Here is a 17,277-nt window from a genome sequence, read left to right on the forward strand (position 1 = left end):
TAATTATGTAGACAAGGAAGGTAGTTCTAAGGTGAGAGTTGAGAAAATAAAATAGAAAAATTATGGTAGGGGGGTATTAAAACATAAAAATAGCTCAAATGGTAAAACCAACTTGAGGGAGGGGGAAGAAGAAACCAAAAAGCAAGGCATACAAAACAAAGAAGACTGAAAAAGGCTAAAAGGAAGGCTAATTGATGAGTTTCATGTTTTAGGGGCAGTGATTCACAAATATATGAAAACATAGATATTTCGTTGCAAGCTAAAATAATGGCAGTCTGTTCTAAATTTCTAGAAAAATAATAGGAAATAGACATTTTCTTAATTTAAATTTTTAGTTCCCAGGAGTTTTAAAAAATCCTTTGTTGTCTTCTATCGTTTATCTACAGATAAGCAATGTTAATAGTAATTGAAACATTTGAAAGATGTTCATCAAACATGGTTCAATTATCCATCACTTTATGGGTAAGGAATGATCGTGATTTCAAAATTCATATATTTTATGATTATGCTTCCTTCTTATACAATTATTCCTGGTTCATGTTACACAGCTAAATATATCATGATTTCCTACAGCACTCCACCATGTAAACCATTCAAAGAAAAGGAGAAGGGTAGAAAAGGAATAAGAATTGTCACCAAGGGCAGAAAGAAATGGATAGATGAGAGCAAAGCACCCACAACTCTATTAAGCAAAGTTGAAAAGATAAACAACATAATTAAAATGATTTGTCAAAATAGTGACACTATTGAGCCTCCATTCTTTCAGAAAAAGACCAGTATCTTACGGATACTTACCATGTTAACCTCTGAAATGCTGTCGATACTTTCAATCTGGACATCTATACCCACCGGCACTGGAGACTCTTCAGAAAGAAAAGTGGGTAAAATACTAAGAAATCATTAGAATTATTTTGCAAACATTTAAAGCAGAGAGATTAATGATGCAAATTAATTACTTTCCACATTTTTAACAACAAATTTCTCCATTATCTGTTGATAATTATACATTCAATTATAATAATAAAGGCACATGTGTAAATAAATGTTACTCCAATAATCATTACACATTTGCTTGAAAACAATTTAATATTTTCTATCTTATAATATACTTAGTGCACAGTAGTGTTTCCAGGTTTGTTTTTTTTAACTAGCAGGGATTTAAAAAGGAACATTTTGAAAACATGTCTCAGAGCATGTAGAATTCTGTATCTCTATGGTAGATTTTATAGTCAGAGAGTGAAGTGGTCATAGAATTTGTGACTCTGGAAATTGTGGGAGCTTTACTCTCCTGCCAAAACCATCAGCCTTTTTCACTTGAGCAGTGCTTGGCAGGCTAGAAGGACGATGATGATACTACTGTGCTACACAGGTGGAGGCCATACATTCAGACATTGGTAACCACAACCTGCATTTGGGATGAAGCAAACATCCTTAGAAATGTATTTGATGACAATACACTGAGAGTCAGAACTGGAGTGACTTCAGACAGAGAATGGCTGAAATTTGTTTGCAGTTGGGTCTCACAGAATTAGGTTTGTTGGCCCAAAGAACCCAAACAATGACACTAGAGAGTCCAGTCTAGACTGAGACCAGGACATTTCCTTGTGACACATCATAAATGGTTTCACCATTTCTTGCGCGAAGGGACACTGATATTAATAATTTCATTATTTAGTGCTGTGTAAGAAATTTAATGCAAATATATGCTAAAATAATTTATATATTTATACATATAGTCTTCGCATGTTTTCTTTCCGTAGGGACTATTCCTCAATTAAATTGCACTGTCTCTGTGTAGTCCTGAGTTAAAAGACACTTTCGACTATTGTTTAAAAAAATAGCAATCCTGCTTTGATAGATACTGGGTGACTGTTTTAGTCAAGATCCGGGATTTAGAAGGGTATGGCCAGAAAAACTTCCTTACTGAGGTCAATTAATGTCTGGATGTGCTACATGTGACTCATATAGTGCGTATAATTCAATAAAGCACCAAATTATTATTTATTTATTTTTTTAAAAAAAATTTTAGAAGAGTATATTTGAACCAAACTGATGACAATTTCTGGGAAGCAAGATCTCAAATGTTTTTTCTATTGTGTTTTAAACAGACAACACATTATAACACAAAATATGCCTTGCCAGTTCTTGTTCACTATCTACGACTTCTCCCCCATTAACTGGCTGGTGTTTCCTTCACGTTATCAACACAGATTCCATTTTCTCTTCCATACGTCTATATCTTCAATATCATTCCTTATTTACAAGGGTTCCAGCTGGGCAGGCACTGAGCCTGTTGCTTGAATATATTTCTGCTTCAGATTTCAGGAAAACCATGCTTGCATCTTAACCACCTACTACTTCCTGCAATATTGGATCAACTACTTTCTACAACAGTAATAATGACAATTCTGTAAATAATATTGTTTAATGATAATTGATTAAGCATTAACTTGGGAACATCTCAGTATTATGCCTTTGTAAGATTCAGCTCTAATGCTTTTTGTTTGTTTGCCTTTTTTTCTTTAATTAGTAGAGGTATCAAAATAAAAATTTATAGTAAGGCCTCATCTATGGCTTTACTTGGCCTTTGAGTATGAGAAAATCTTCCCATGAATTCTATTACTCCAAAGGAATGAAAGGTTTGGAGAGTTCTTGGAGAGGTAACAAAATATCCTGAATAAAATTCTGGCATTCAAGTCACAGAATAGGGTTTGAACCCAGCTCCACCACTCATATGTGATCAAAGGGAAGTAACAGCTCTAGTTTAGTTTCCTCACCTATAAAATTAGAGTACTAGTACTCACCGTAGAGACTCATTTGAGGACTAGAAATAATACACAGTTAGTACACTTAATTGATGCTACTGCAATTTAGCAAAAATGTGAAACTGCCTCTAGGAATACAACCCACTATTCCCAATCCTACACTCAAATGTTTAGATAATCAGTCCATTCCTCACTGAAAAATGATACAGTGCTTCTCATAGAGCATTTATTTTATGACAAATATCTGAGAAGTCTGAGAACTTGGATTTAGGATCTTGTAACTTATAAATAGATCTTAGTTGCTGATGACTACCTCTGCAAGCCTGGGGACAACCTTACAAAGTCTCCATACAAGGTTATATTCATGCCATCACGAGACAAGCTGTGGGCCCTCAGGGTTGTTTGAAGGCTGGTCTGACAGTGGAGCAAAAACATGGCTGGTTCCTGGAAACATCTTAGACGCGTTCTTTCCTCCCTCCAGTTTATACTATTCTTATGGGGATGAGCACTTCTATTTACAAGGAAAGTGTTTGCCTTTGGATGTCATCTGACCTCATTTTTTTTTGCATCCTTTGGGCTCCATGTCCACGTGCTCCTTACTTCTGGATCTATGAATCTATACTGTGGTCTGACATTGTTGAGGACAGAGTGGAGGGTGAGGGGCATGTAAAGGCAAATGCAGAATCATAGAATTTTGGAGCTGGATAAAAGCTCCAAAAGTCATTCGTTTTATAGACAAGGAGCTGAGTCCCAGAGAGAGAAGGTGGCAATCCAGCAGATAGGTTAAAAAAAAAAATCATGAGATTTGTAGCCACATAAATCCAAGTAAAAGCCAAACTTCTGAAAATCCCTTAGCTCTTCAGTTTGCTCTTTTGTAAAATAGGGAAAATAACTATATGGTACCTACCTAATAGGATTTCTATGAGACTAAAACAAAGAATGCATGTCAAGTCCTTAGCCTAACTCCATTCAAATATCTTGACAACCATTTATTCATTACCTATCGAATCAGTAATATATACAACAACATGAATAATAACAATCTTATAAATATTATTAACTCTGTACATAAAGCATTTGAAATATAGAAAAAGTTAAATAAATATTAATCTTACAACTATGGCGTTGATTTCCCATGATCACCAACCAGGTAGTACCACATCCATTTATAGTCCTCTTTATATATATATATATAGATCATCGATCTAGTTTTTATGCATGCTGGGATAAGGAGAATTCAATGAAAGTTTTACATTTTATTTCTACAGTGCATGTAAAATCCAGTATATATTATCTCATGTTATCATTACAACTACCTTTTAGTTAGCTAGGTAGAGCCAATTTTAGCTCCATGTGACATATGAAGAAACTCATGCTCAGCGAGGTTAGAGAACTTGCCTGAAATCTAAAGCTAGTTATGCAGGAATATAGTCAGGTCCTTCTGGCTCCCAGTCTAGTCTTCCTGTTTGACAAGCAAAGACTATACAAGTGGCTTTTACAACGTTAGCTTTTATCTTTCCTCAGTATCCAGTATCTAGATGCTAAACTGACTTCACTTTAAAGAAACAAAGAAATCATCACCTGTAAGACTAAAAGAAAAAAGCTCTTAGTTATTGGAGATGTAAAGGGTAGGGAAACATAAATAAAGAAAACGAGCCACAATTTATAACCCAAGTTAAACAAAAAAGCTCCCCTAAATTTATATCCTCCCGTTTGCACTTAATGAGTCAATTAATCTTCTTATGCTTTATAAAAGTAAAATACACTGCAGTAGCAGCTGGTTTTAATGTTAAAGCTAATTAGGAAAGCACATTAAGGCAAGAGAAATGCTGAAGTTACATTTAGCTCGAGAGGAAAGGAGTATGTGTATGTGTTTGTGATATGGACAAATATAAAGAAAGAGAAGATAAATTAAAGCTCGTCTTTTTTATCTCGCAGTCTCATTTCCTCCTGGAGGCAGCCTTGAGAGAACAGAGAAATGGGTCACTGGATAAAGAGCTGTTCTGATCAAGGCAAAGAAGGTTAAGGACTATATTTTACAGAGCAAACAGATGACACTTGTGACTGAATTTATGGATTTTTCTGCCTGAACACACAAGCCATTTGGACACCAATTACCCCCAGTCCATGACTGTCAGAAAAATTTCTTAATCGTGGGATGATTTGCCACCTGCCATTAAACAGCACACTTTAATTGCATTTTTAATAACCCCACAAAGTAGCCGCAGGGGGAAAAATTGTTTTAAAAAGAATCTCACTAAAAAAAAAAAAAAAAGAAAAAAAAAAAATCTTAGCATGTATCTCTAACACATCAGGAGAATTTTATGAGTCAATTTTATGTTTTTCTGGGGATGGGGATGACAAAGCAAGGAAGAATAAAGGCATAAATATTTGTAAGGTAAAAACAGAGGGTGAGCACTTAATGATCTACAGCGGTGTTTCTCAAATTGTAATGTGTATTCAAATCACCTGGGGATCTTGTTAAAAGGCAGATTTTGATTCAGAAAACCTGGAGTGGGACCTGAGCTTCTGCATTTCCAACTAATTCTCAGGCGATTCTACTGCTGGTCCTTGAACCACTTTCAGCTACAAAGCCTTTCTAGAGTGTTTGTTTCAAGGTCCAAATTCAAGGACAGTCATTTTTCTCTCAATCTTTCTGTCTGTCAACGGTCTAAAATAGACCCATAAAAACTCTTTCCCCTAGAATTGGAATTCATTTAATTGAGGTACCTAACCTGACAGGCATTAGGGCAGCTTTGTGAATTCGTGTTGAAGAGAGCACGTACATCATTTTGAATTTCTGACTACCGCTCGGGAGAGGCCAATTCCGACATTTCTGTGTGGCTGGTGCCCCCTAGTGGCCCAAGAGACTCATAGCCGGCCAAGTTCATTTTAAGATTTTCGCAAACCCAATGGTGGTAGGGCATTTTAGAAACTTTTTATAAAATCATAGAGACCAAGGTACAGAACACCCGAGAGATAGTTGTAGAGTATATTATCCAAACTCTGAGCAAATTTTGTTGGAGGAAAGAAATGGGTCTACTGGGAACGGCAGTTAAGTCAGTCATCTTTAGTAGAATTGTGGTAAGGATAACACATCTGAGAAGCCGTGATCTAAAGGAAAAGAGGATAAACAGTCTTGGAAATAAAAAAAATAGACACATCTTTAAACCTGATTAATTTTGAGCCTTCTAAGGTCGTAATTAGGTTACATAACTGTGAGATATGCTCTGGAAAAACAAAAAAATTAAACTCACCAAGGTATAATCTGATGCTGATAATTGAACTGTGTAGTTCTAATATGTTGATTCTGAGACCACCAGCAGCAGAATTGCCTAGGAATTTATTAGAAAACCAGACTGTTGGCCCCACCTAGATCTAGTAGATTAAAAACTCTGGGAGTGAAGCCCATTAACCTGTGTGTTAAGAACCCCCAGGTGATTCTGATGTTCACTGAAGTCTGAGTCACCCATCTAATAAAGTCAAAGCCAGACCCTTAGAATTGCAACACTATGGATTCCAGGAAATAAAAACAACAACAACAAACAAACAAACAACCCTCAACATAACAATTACTTGACAAATGGGTTCTCTAGGGTACCTATGTGCCTGTTGCGCTTCATTACCACGATCTAGGATTATCAAATCCCCCCCACCCCATACTAAGTATTTAAAGTATTGGTTCTTTATCAAAAAGCTGAACCTGTTCCACTGCTGGAGAATCCTGCCTTCTCACAACTCTAACATATTGAAAAATTGTCAATTCTAGTCACAACTCTAACATATTGAAAAATTGTCAATTCTGGAATTGTGGGAGTGGGAGACAATGACAGGAGCGTTGGGATGGATTTAGCAGTAGGGCGGAGAGTGAAATTTAACTGGTTGATTTCACCACATCCTGTGTATGTCTAGAAAATCTGATACTCTCAGCGATGCAGCTATACACAGTTAAACGATCTGAGGGGAGGAAAGACTTTGTTCCACATCGCCTCCGTACCTGCCATTGCATCATGGTTCCACCACTTGCTGCTTTTTTCTTGGTCTTGAGCAAATCTCTTATCTCTAAGCCCCAGTTTTCACACTGGATTATTAGGGATCCCTACTGTGTCTACTTCCTAGGGTCACTGTGAGGGAGTGTGAAATGAGCTAGTGCACATGGCCTGGCATACCGACAGAACAATTTTATTGGCTGAAGGTGATAAAAAGCAAAAAACCCTCAGCAGAGTTGTTTCTTAGGGAGCCAAGCATTCGGTACACTACTTCTTCCACGTTAGCCAGGTGTTATAGCTTACAAGAGTATTCAGTAGGGTTTTATGAATACCGTCATGTGATCCAATTTACAGGGTTTAGTTGAAATAAGTTAGTGTATTGGCAAGATATATTCATTCACTATTTATTGAACGTATACTCTTTATAATTAGTAAATAGTATGGATATTTAGTGAAGATATTTATCTTTTTTTGGTCAATTTAAAATGCATAAAAATAAAACAAACCATTGTTCTCATTCAAGAGAATGTCATTGTAAAAGGTATCCTTGTTTTCGTTTTGTTTTTTAAATGGTCTTTCCTTGTGTTTTAGTCTTAATTGCTTCAAATTTTCAGCTCCATTTTGACAGTGCAATAGATTGTGACATAGAGTTTGGTAAAGATAATACTCACTTCCAAATCCAGGTCTCATTGCAAAATCGTGGTCCTCTATGTGGAGAAGTTGCTCATATTTCAGGGGCCACACTTTGGTACTGTCATCTTTCCTCATTCTGGTTTCTTGTTTGCTGTCCCTCCAAAGGGGAAAAAATACTTTTGAGATATGTATGCATCTGATGTTTTGATTTAGGTTAGACTTCTGTGTTCAACATGGTATTCTCTGAAATATATACATAAAAGCTCATTTTCTCAGTTCATATTACACATATCAAAAGTTCTGCCAACATTTTCTCTTTATTTTTTATATAAAGGTGGGTAGGGCAGGTGGGGTAAACCAAATTTTGGAGCACCTTAAATGACAAACTGAGTTTGGATGCAATGCACTGACAGGCAATGTTTCTCAAAATATGGTGTTTAGGCCAGGAAAACCTGATCACTACCACGTGGGTGGAGGTAATCAAAATTCAGACCCGCGGACTCCACCTAAACCAGAACCAAAGAAAACGTGGCCTACGAATCTGCATTAAACATGCTGTCTACTGAAGTTAAACTACTTCTGCCCTGTGACAGCAAAAACAAAAATGCTGCAGAATTGTAAGCTGATGAAAATAGTGTTTTACAATGACAAAATGAGCAGAAAATATGGGCACAGGTTGAGGTGAGGGGTAGAACCTCTATAGTAGGTTCTGGAACTTGAGGGATAGCAATGGGAATGGAAAGAAACCAAAATAAAAATGGATGGGTTTGACAATTGATTGGGCCCGATGCCAGGTCCGATTGTGAAGGAGGTGAAATCTACTCTCAATTACAGCTCATTAGGGCAAGACAAAGCGGGGAATGGCCTCTTGGGGAGTAAAGCCCTGTTAACTCCCTGGGTCCGTGACCTCAGACAAGTTGCTGGTTTGGCCTCCCTGACTCATTTTTAGTTCTGTGATACATTCTTCTCAGTGATATTCTCAGAGTGGGGGTAAAATGCCTGTGAAAGCACAGCCCCTCTGTAAGTGACATGCAGCAGTCTTCTCGTCCCAGGTGCTGGAGACTGTTTGGCTCCTCCTTCCAGAAAAGCATGTCTGTCATCATTACTGTCATCATCTTCACCATCAACAAAGCAATAACACAAGACCCTGAGGGATCTACAAGGTGAATTCTAATTACTCTAAATTCCTGATATGCTTTTGCATTAATAAATGTCTTCTCCAGCAAAGAGATGTAAATTTTAACTCAGTAAAATGACTTCGATGGTGGGAATTTCACATTCTAAAGCAGCTGGTTGAAAAAATATATCCAGGCTTATGGGCAACTATATCATCCAGTATGTTCTTTCAGCAAGGAATTTTTCTGGCTGAAACCCTCAGAGATTTATATATGTATTTTTGCCATTGATTGAAATGGGGAAGTTGGAGGAAGAAACCTGTTTTGGGTAGAAGACAATGAATTTGATTTTAAAAATGTCAAATCATTGTATCCTATGAATAATTAAATACATAGAGCTATCTCTTCCAAGGATATAGAATTAACTAGAAAATTTCTTTCTAGGAGGTAGACCAAACTATTTATTCAAAAAGTAACAGCAGCTAGTTTTTATGCAATACCTACTATGTTCAATGCTCCATACCAGATGTTGTATAAATATTATCTCCTTTGGCATGCATCTGCATCACCTGGTTTGCTGGGACCCATGCCCAGAGTTTCTGATTCAATAGGTTTGAGGTATGAGAATTTGCAGTTATAGCAATTTCTCAGGAGAGCCTCTGGTCTGGAAAATATTTAATAAAAGCTAAGTAGTTATTATTTTAAGAAAAATGGAATGTAACTTTAGGTGGAAGCTCATGAAAATTTGTGAACTCCTTTTTAAATAAAATACAACTAAGTGGTATATCACTAATGTGTCATTTCAGCAGCATGGCTTCCCATGAGATTGGAAAGGATAAATCTTCATCAAAAATCCCAGAAACACCAAACACAGAGCCTGCTATGAAATGCACTCTTGGCAATACCTGAAAGCACACACACCTGTCCTTACCTGAGGGTTCTTCTGGTGCACAGTGAGATGTCCCATATTTACTTGTACTTGGCTTTATTTTATACCTCATCTATTTCTTAAAAAAAGATTATGTGGCTTGTATACTATCTAAAAGAAATTCGAAAATTATGTACTCCTTCACAATATTTAAGTAGACATCTACAATTTTTTCATAATAAAATTTAAAATTACTTAAATATTAATCATTTAAAACATATTTCTACTTTTAATGTCCTCATGGAATCTAAATATCCACATCATGTATTTTTTAAAAGCATGAATGAGCTCTTCTTTAAAAATCATAAATTTAATCTCATTCCTTGTTTTCTTTGAACTTGCACTTCCATTTTATTTCCTTCCTAGAATTTTATCACCTTATTATACTTCTTTGCAAGAATAAAGGTATATACATTGAAATTAACTTTTTAAAGCTCTTATGACTATTACAAATGGAGCAAAACATAACTCATATAAATGTTGATAAATACTTATTAAAATTATGAATAAAATTTTATCAGAAGCATAAATCTTAATGAAGTGATGGTACATTATCCCCAATTATTTCCTGTAGCTGTATATAGATATTACTCATTGCTACAATGAAACCAGATCTAGCATAAATTCTATTACTAATTTTTACTTTAAAAATTTTTATTTTTTTACTGAGGTATAATTGACATAATATTATATTAGTTTCACTATACAACGTAATGATTTGATATTTGTACATATTGTGAAGTGATCACCACAATAAGTGTAGTTAACATCCCTCGCCATACATGGTTACAAACATTTTTTTTCTGCCGACTTTTAAGATCTACCCTCCTAGCTACTTTTAAATATGTAACAGAGTATTATTGACTGTAGTTCATGCTGTACATTACATCCCTATGACTTATTTATTTTATAACTGGAAGTTTGTACTTTTTGATACCCTTCCCCCATTTTACCCACCTCCAACGTCCTGCCTCTGGCAACCACCAATCTGTTTTCTGTATTTATAAGCCTGGTTTCTGTTGTTGCTGTTGTTGTTATTTTTAAATTTCACACAGTATTTGCCCTTCTCTATCTGACTTATTTTACTTAGTATAATGCCCTCAAGGTTCATCCACGTGGTCACAAATGGCAAGATATCCATTTCGTATGGCTTAATAATATTCTATTATATATACATATGTACATATTAACATACAAATATGTGTGTGTATATATATACATATATACTATATATACATATATACACTATATATATTATGTACATATACATAAATTACAACCTTTTTATCCATTCATCCATTGATGGATACCTAGGTTGTTTCCATATCTTGACTATTGTATATAATGCTGCAGTGAACATAGGGGTGCATATATCTTTTGGAATTAGTATTTTTATTTTCTTTGGAAAAACACCCTGAACTGAAATTGCTGAATCATATAGTAGTTCTATTTTTAATTTTTGAAGGAAACTCCATACAGTTTTCCATAGTGGCTGTACCAATTTACATTCCTACTGACAGTACACAAGGATTTCCTTTTCTCCACATCCTTGCAAAAACTTGTCATTTCTTGTCTTTTTTACAGTAGCCACTTTAACAGGTATGAGATGATATCTCATTGTGATTTTGATTTGCATTTCCCTGGTCCTATTTTTTTTAACTTTTATAGATGAAAATATTGAAAACCTTTGTTAATATATATGTAAGTACATGAAATTTAAAGAAATTTTGTTTCAGCAATATCACTTTATTTAAATTCCTTTTTATATTCTGAAATTCATATTGTGATCACACTATGATCATCAGAAATTATTTCTAATGATCTATAACCTGGCAAATTAATTAGATGCTTCCTTCCTTCAGTTTTGTTGAAAGCAAAAAAAAAAAAAAAAGAAAAAGAAAGAAAAGGAAAAAATAATAAAAGGAAATCACCCAGTTTGGAAGATGTGTTATTTAAAGTGAAGTCATCCTATACCTTAACAACAGTATTTATAAGTCTCTTTGTAACCAGGAAGATTTTCTAGACTGGGGTAATAGGCTAAATGGGACAGAGCAATCATTAAAGGGAGGCTACAAAGGAGACTGCCACCAGGTTTGCTGATGAAAAAATTTTAGGAAAGACATCATTTCTTTGAAGTACCAGAAATGATTTTTAAAAAACGATCTGTGCCCATAGACCCCACTGATAGCCTGCATGCACCCTGAGGGGTACATTGGATTCCAGAAGTATAGGTGCCCTATTTGAAGACTCTGGGTTTATTTAAAAAAAAAAAAAAAGATGTATACATATACATATATATGTATATGCGTGTGTGTGTATATATTAGGGCTGAACTAGAACAGACAAAGGTGAGAGAAGCAAATATGCCTAATAAGGGGGTTAATTTATGATGGAGCATCAGATTTAGCTCAGAGCTTTCTAATCGTATTCCACATACGTATCATTTTTAACTACTTTGTGCCTTCTGTACTCTCCTCTTTTCTAGAAAAAAAAATGATTTCATTTTTAATAGCTACCAAAAAAGGCTTTCAGAAACTCCTGTCTGAGGAGAGGGGCTTCCGGAAGGCTGGGTCCTAATGGGATAGAGCAAGGAAACCTTGGCTCATGGAGAGTCTTAGCATTCTCAATCACTATCTTTGCCCAAAAAATATTATGAACATTATTTGAGGAAGAGTAGGTGTAAGTCTTGGTAATTGTTACCATTTTTCTCTTTGAGTTAGAACCTTTTCCTTCTTGGATAAAACAAAGGAATCATATTTCTATGCTTCCCCTCTTCTCAGTATCAGAAACTCCACTATAATTTTTTAACCAAGAAACTGGGGGTCTGGAGGGAAGGAAAAACTGAATTTTGACTGGTTTCAAGAGGACTAAGAGGGTCTTTGAGGAGGACATTAGGCAAAGAATTAAAAAGTACTAGAAGTGGCTGAAGAAAAGCAAATACATCTAAGTCATTCTGATGCATTGGAGTTTAGCAAGTGGAATGACAAAAAAATCCATTTCACTTGGGTCACGAATGCCTAGTTGCTTTATAAAACTGCTTTCTCAAGGGCCTATATATTTGATTATTTTACCAGGATCAGAAATTGGAAACAACTAGGTCTGACATGAATAGATTATTTATGTAGGAAGATATAATTGATAAGCATATTAAAAATATTGACTCTAGAGGGTTAACAGTGAGACGCCAATTAAAACCATAACTACCATTTTATACCTATTAAGTGAGCAGAAAACAAAATCTTAGTATCCAATGCTATTAAGAATATGATGAAATGGAAACATTTCTATTTTGTAAATGGCAGTATAAATATTGGCAAAACTCCTTTAGAAATCAATTTCAAGAGCTATCAAGATAATTTATGTGCTTTGACTCAGTAATTTATTTCTAGAAACATATTTTTATTGGTAAAGGTAAAATTACATGCATGAAAATATTTATTGCTGTTACTCATACTAGTGCAAACTTGAAAATGAATGTTCAATAATAAAGTAGGTAATTTTGGTCCTTTAATTCAAAGTAATTATATGGAGTGATTAAAAATACTATTATGTTGTCCATGAAACAATGTGGAAAATGCTTAAGTTAAGAAAATACAAAATCGTGTCTATACTATACTTTTAAACATAAAAAATCATGTAGGTACATGAATGTAGATTAGGAGTAAATTTGGAAAAGGGAAAGCATAATGAAGATTCTTTTTTTTTCCTCCCCTCCCTAGGTAAAAACCTGTTATTGGATTTTTTGTAATAGATGCTTTATAAGTTATCTAGACCAAATTGGACTTGCCATCTAGGATCTTTTCCAAATAAGGATCCAGTCATGGCTTTTCACCTTCTCATTCCATTTTTCTTTTCATTCTGCTAACATGGGCTTTTTCTGCTTAAGCTCTGTTACGAACTGGTGTTTACCCTAGGTCCCCGATGCTTTTGAGGTTTCTTAGGGAGGACATGGAGCATTATCCAGAGTGAATCTTGTGGCTTTGAACTGCTTCTGCACCCTGAACTGTGGGAATATATAACTTTAGTCAATAGCCTCTTATAAAAGGAAAACCTACGCAGATGAACATTTCTGAGGAAGAGCCAGCCAGAGAGTGGGCCCCATTTGAGATAACGACGGTTCCTAGGTCTCATTTGGGTCTCCATCTGATCATGAACTCAGTGACAAGGTCTCAGTTTCCTCATCTGTGAAATGAGGAAATTGGACCACGTTAGGAGCTGGTCTGCAGGTATATTTTGGATAGCCCATCTGGTGGACTAAATTGGAAAATTTCACATGAAAATATGAATTTCCTGCTTCTTTTGCAAAATCAGAAAATCTAGCAACAAGCTCTCCCCAGAGGAGCATATAGTCTCTCTTCTGTCTTATTTGCAGTAGCGCTTGCATTTGCAAGCCCTAGGACCTTTTTGGCTTTTACATTAGGTTCACACATGTGCTGGTAAATGTTTAACAAGTTGTTCACCAGGAAAAAAAAAAGCCCTATTTGTAGTATTTGCTGATTTCCATGATGTAAATACTCCCATCATGGCTGATCTGAAGTTATTGACGTGGCAGAGATGTTCATAGCCCATAGTGTAGTGTCACATAATATAATGTAATATTACATAATATGATATGATGTGACATATGGTAGTATACTATTGTTTATAGATAGGAAAAGATAGAATGGTACAGTATAGTGTAGTATTTCTACCATACAGATATGATAGATGTAAGTAACCTTAAGAACAATAGATAATAGTAAAATGTAGTAAAGTATGTAGGAAATGGTGAGTTTTAAGAATTTATTGCTTTAGTTTTAAAAAGTATTTATCTAACTGTATGTTCAATAATGTAATTTTTAATAATGTTTATTTTTAACAGTCAGTTAATAGATTACCCGAAAATTTAACAGCTGGCTCTGGCAAGCCGATTTAAACAGACTTCAGACTCCACACTCTGTTCATTATTCTTAAGGCCAGAGACAGTGTACTATTCCCCTATAGTACCCCTAACCCCCAACCCAGCAGTTGGTATATAAAGGCACTCAGTACAATTGTTGCAAGGATCAATTAATATTCAGTGAGTCTACATATCTAATCCTCTTTGCATCACTATGGACCCAAATCTCTTCCCTGGGCAAAACAGGAACATTTTTCACCTGCCATAATTTAGTTCATTCACCACTGCCACCCCTATTTTGTTTTTAAGAAGCATAGGGAATCCTTGGATGTAAGATTTAAAAAAATGTTGGGATAAAAATGGGAATTTTGGGGTTTAGAGTAAGATTACATTCTGAATGAAAATAGCTAATAGCAAAGCAATTAAGGGCCTGATTGCATAGAAACTGGCTCAAAATAATACATATAGATTTACTTCATAATTTTCAAAGAAAGATCATGGCTTTCTTCCATGTTCATCCTATTAATTATCTTGCATTATGAAAGAATGGATTATTAGTACATTCATTCATTATTTATTTAGTTACTATTATTCAGATCAATATGGGGCAAAGAACCTCATATTATTTATTCATGTACTAAGGCCTGAAGAATCCTGGGCTTCTTGCTCTAAAAACTCCCCTATACAGTTATTTCTTTATTTTTGTCAAAATGCCTTAAAATCTGCATGCCAGTATGCCAAGTGACGATCCAAAAATTGGCTGGCTGGATTGCCCTGTTCACCCAGAGAAAATGCCTGGCTTTCATCCTAAGTGGCTACTTTTGAATGGGGGTTGATGGTTTCCTCAATCTCTCATGTCCTAGAGGATTTTTCTTTGAAAAACCAAAGCAACAGATATAAATTTTTAATGAATCATGTTCTAGCTTATTGCTGAAAGGAGTACCTCACTTAGGATATAGAGAGGTGAAAACAAACATGCTTGGCCCCATGTAGCAGAAACCCAGGGTTCCCTATTCATTTAAATAGGATATAAAAATGAGACATCTAAATTAAGAAAGAAATTCCCACCCCACCACAAAACACACACACAAGCAACTCTGCTAATGACAGTAGGCCGATGAGATGGATTAGCTTCTATGACAATCTCCCTTCTCATCCACATATCTGGACAAATCTATGTCTGAGTAGGAATGATATTTTAAGCAGTCTCCATCTATTTCAAAATTAGATAAACTATCAACACAGAAGTTACAAGCAACCTGAAAAGAACATAGCCTGGTGGTATAACCCCACATTTCCCAAGTATTGCCTCGCCTAATTGCCTTGAAGAAAAACTCAGAAACTTCCTCACATCTCAGATTTGAGTGTGGGAGCAGAAGCATGGAAGGAAAGCATGTGAAACGGTCCTTGATTTTCGACGGTAGCTCAGGAGTTGAGAATCTAGTAACCTCTCCCAGCTCTCGAGTACACCTATATTGTTTTTGGTCATTAAATCTGAGGCTTCAGAGAATTTATTAAAAATTTCTGTTCTTTTTCCTGATCTTATTATGAGAGCTTCACAAATATTCAAGTGAAGGCAATCTGGCTGAAACAGTCGTTGCTCTGTTGATTGCCAAGGTCAGCTGGGTGGTATAACCTTTCCTCCTCAGTTTCTCCTCCTGGGTCTTTTTTGAAATCTTGTACTTGGTGGAAAGGAAAGACTTTCCCCAAGAGAGGAGGTCATTTCTTGGCTATTAAAGGTCATGGGTAATAGGAAAACAGTTGTTGCAGTTTGCCTGGAACTGAGGAGAGTCCTGGGACTTTTAGTGCTAAAACCCATGACGTCCTCAGCAAATCAGGGATGAACTGGTCACTCAAGTAGTTAGCTAGGCTCCCTTCCTAGCAAGTCCAAGCATGCTCTTGATTATCGATAATACATAATAATGATGATTTATCGACATTCGGTGATGCTTCAAAAGTACGGAAACTATTCTTAAAGACAACAAATGGCTTTAATGCCTTTCTACACTATCTCTTCACTGTATGAAACTACATACCCTACAAGTATTTGACATTAGAAGAAGTTGGTGCCTAGACCACTATTCAAAAAAATTTGAACATTAGGTTTCTTCAAGTGTCATTATTAATAATAGATATCTTACTCATTAAATAAATATATTCCTTGAAAGAATATCCATGTATGAGCCCTTTAACTGTTATCTCCAAAAATAAGAATATGAATGGCAACAGAGATCCAAGATTCTGCTCTTTCTGATGCCGACCAGAGGTGATTTATTTTGATTCATGAATGCTATCATTAGAGACAATCACTACCACAAAGATTTGCTATCATTAAAGATATGTTTCCAGGTTTCCCATATGCCCGAGGCAACAGGTGAGAGAAACTGGGTGCTAATTGCGCAGACTATACTGCGGATGTCTTACCGGGTCCGAGTCACCGAAGAGGAGCACCGCTGCTGGAGCTTCTCGATTTCAGCAGCAGCAAAAGCATTTGGCATCAAAGTGACCCAGATGCAGGTGAAGAAGACCGACTGGGATGCCAGGATCATCACTTCCAAGAGAAAGGAATGCAGATGGATGCAACCAATACTATTAACAATAATTGCTTCTGTGTCTTTAAAAATAAATAGTGTAACGGGTAAAAAGTATCAAAGGAAAAAGAGAGACATTGCCTTCAGTGCTGTCTTCTGTTTTAGTAGATTAAACAGATTCACATTACCTACAGGCAAACATCTGTCTGGATCATCAGCAATTTGGGGAAAACAAAGCAGGTTTTTTTCATCTTCAGTTCATATCCCTTGGTTCCCCATTCCAGGGAAGGTTCTTAGTGAGATGCTTGATCCTCCACTCAATATACTCTCAGCGGCAGTCCTCATCAGACAAAGAAGTGAGGTTAGGCCTTAAATCCCCTTAATCCAACACAATATCATTTGACTATATTTAATGATGCGGCAAAATAATACACTGA

At 35.7% G+C, this 17,277-nt stretch overlaps 1 protein-coding gene across 1 annotated transcript in view; it reads right to left on the reverse strand.

Annotated features, from left to right (window-relative positions):
- Window positions 1-16,858, reverse strand: part of GABRR3 (gamma-aminobutyric acid type A receptor subunit rho3) — a 44,233-nt gene extending 27,375 nt beyond the window's left edge. Inside the window, exons 1-3 of the mRNA XM_039879110.1 lie at window positions 16,734-16,858; window positions 7,426-7,538; window positions 796-863 (exon numbers count right to left, since the gene is read on the reverse strand). Of these exons, the coding sequence (XP_039735044.1) occupies window positions 796-863; window positions 7,426-7,538; window positions 16,734-16,858 (306 nt within the window). The remainder of the gene's footprint in view (window positions 1-795; window positions 864-7,425; window positions 7,539-16,733) is intronic.
- Between the last annotated feature and the right edge of the window lie 419 nt (window positions 16,859-17,277).

This window comes from Pteropus medius, unplaced genomic scaffold (assembly GCF_902729225.1).
Source record: "Pteropus medius unplaced genomic scaffold, Ma_sr-lr_union100, whole genome shotgun sequence".
Classification (NCBI taxonomy): domain Eukaryota; kingdom Metazoa; phylum Chordata; class Mammalia; order Chiroptera; family Pteropodidae; genus Pteropus; species Pteropus medius.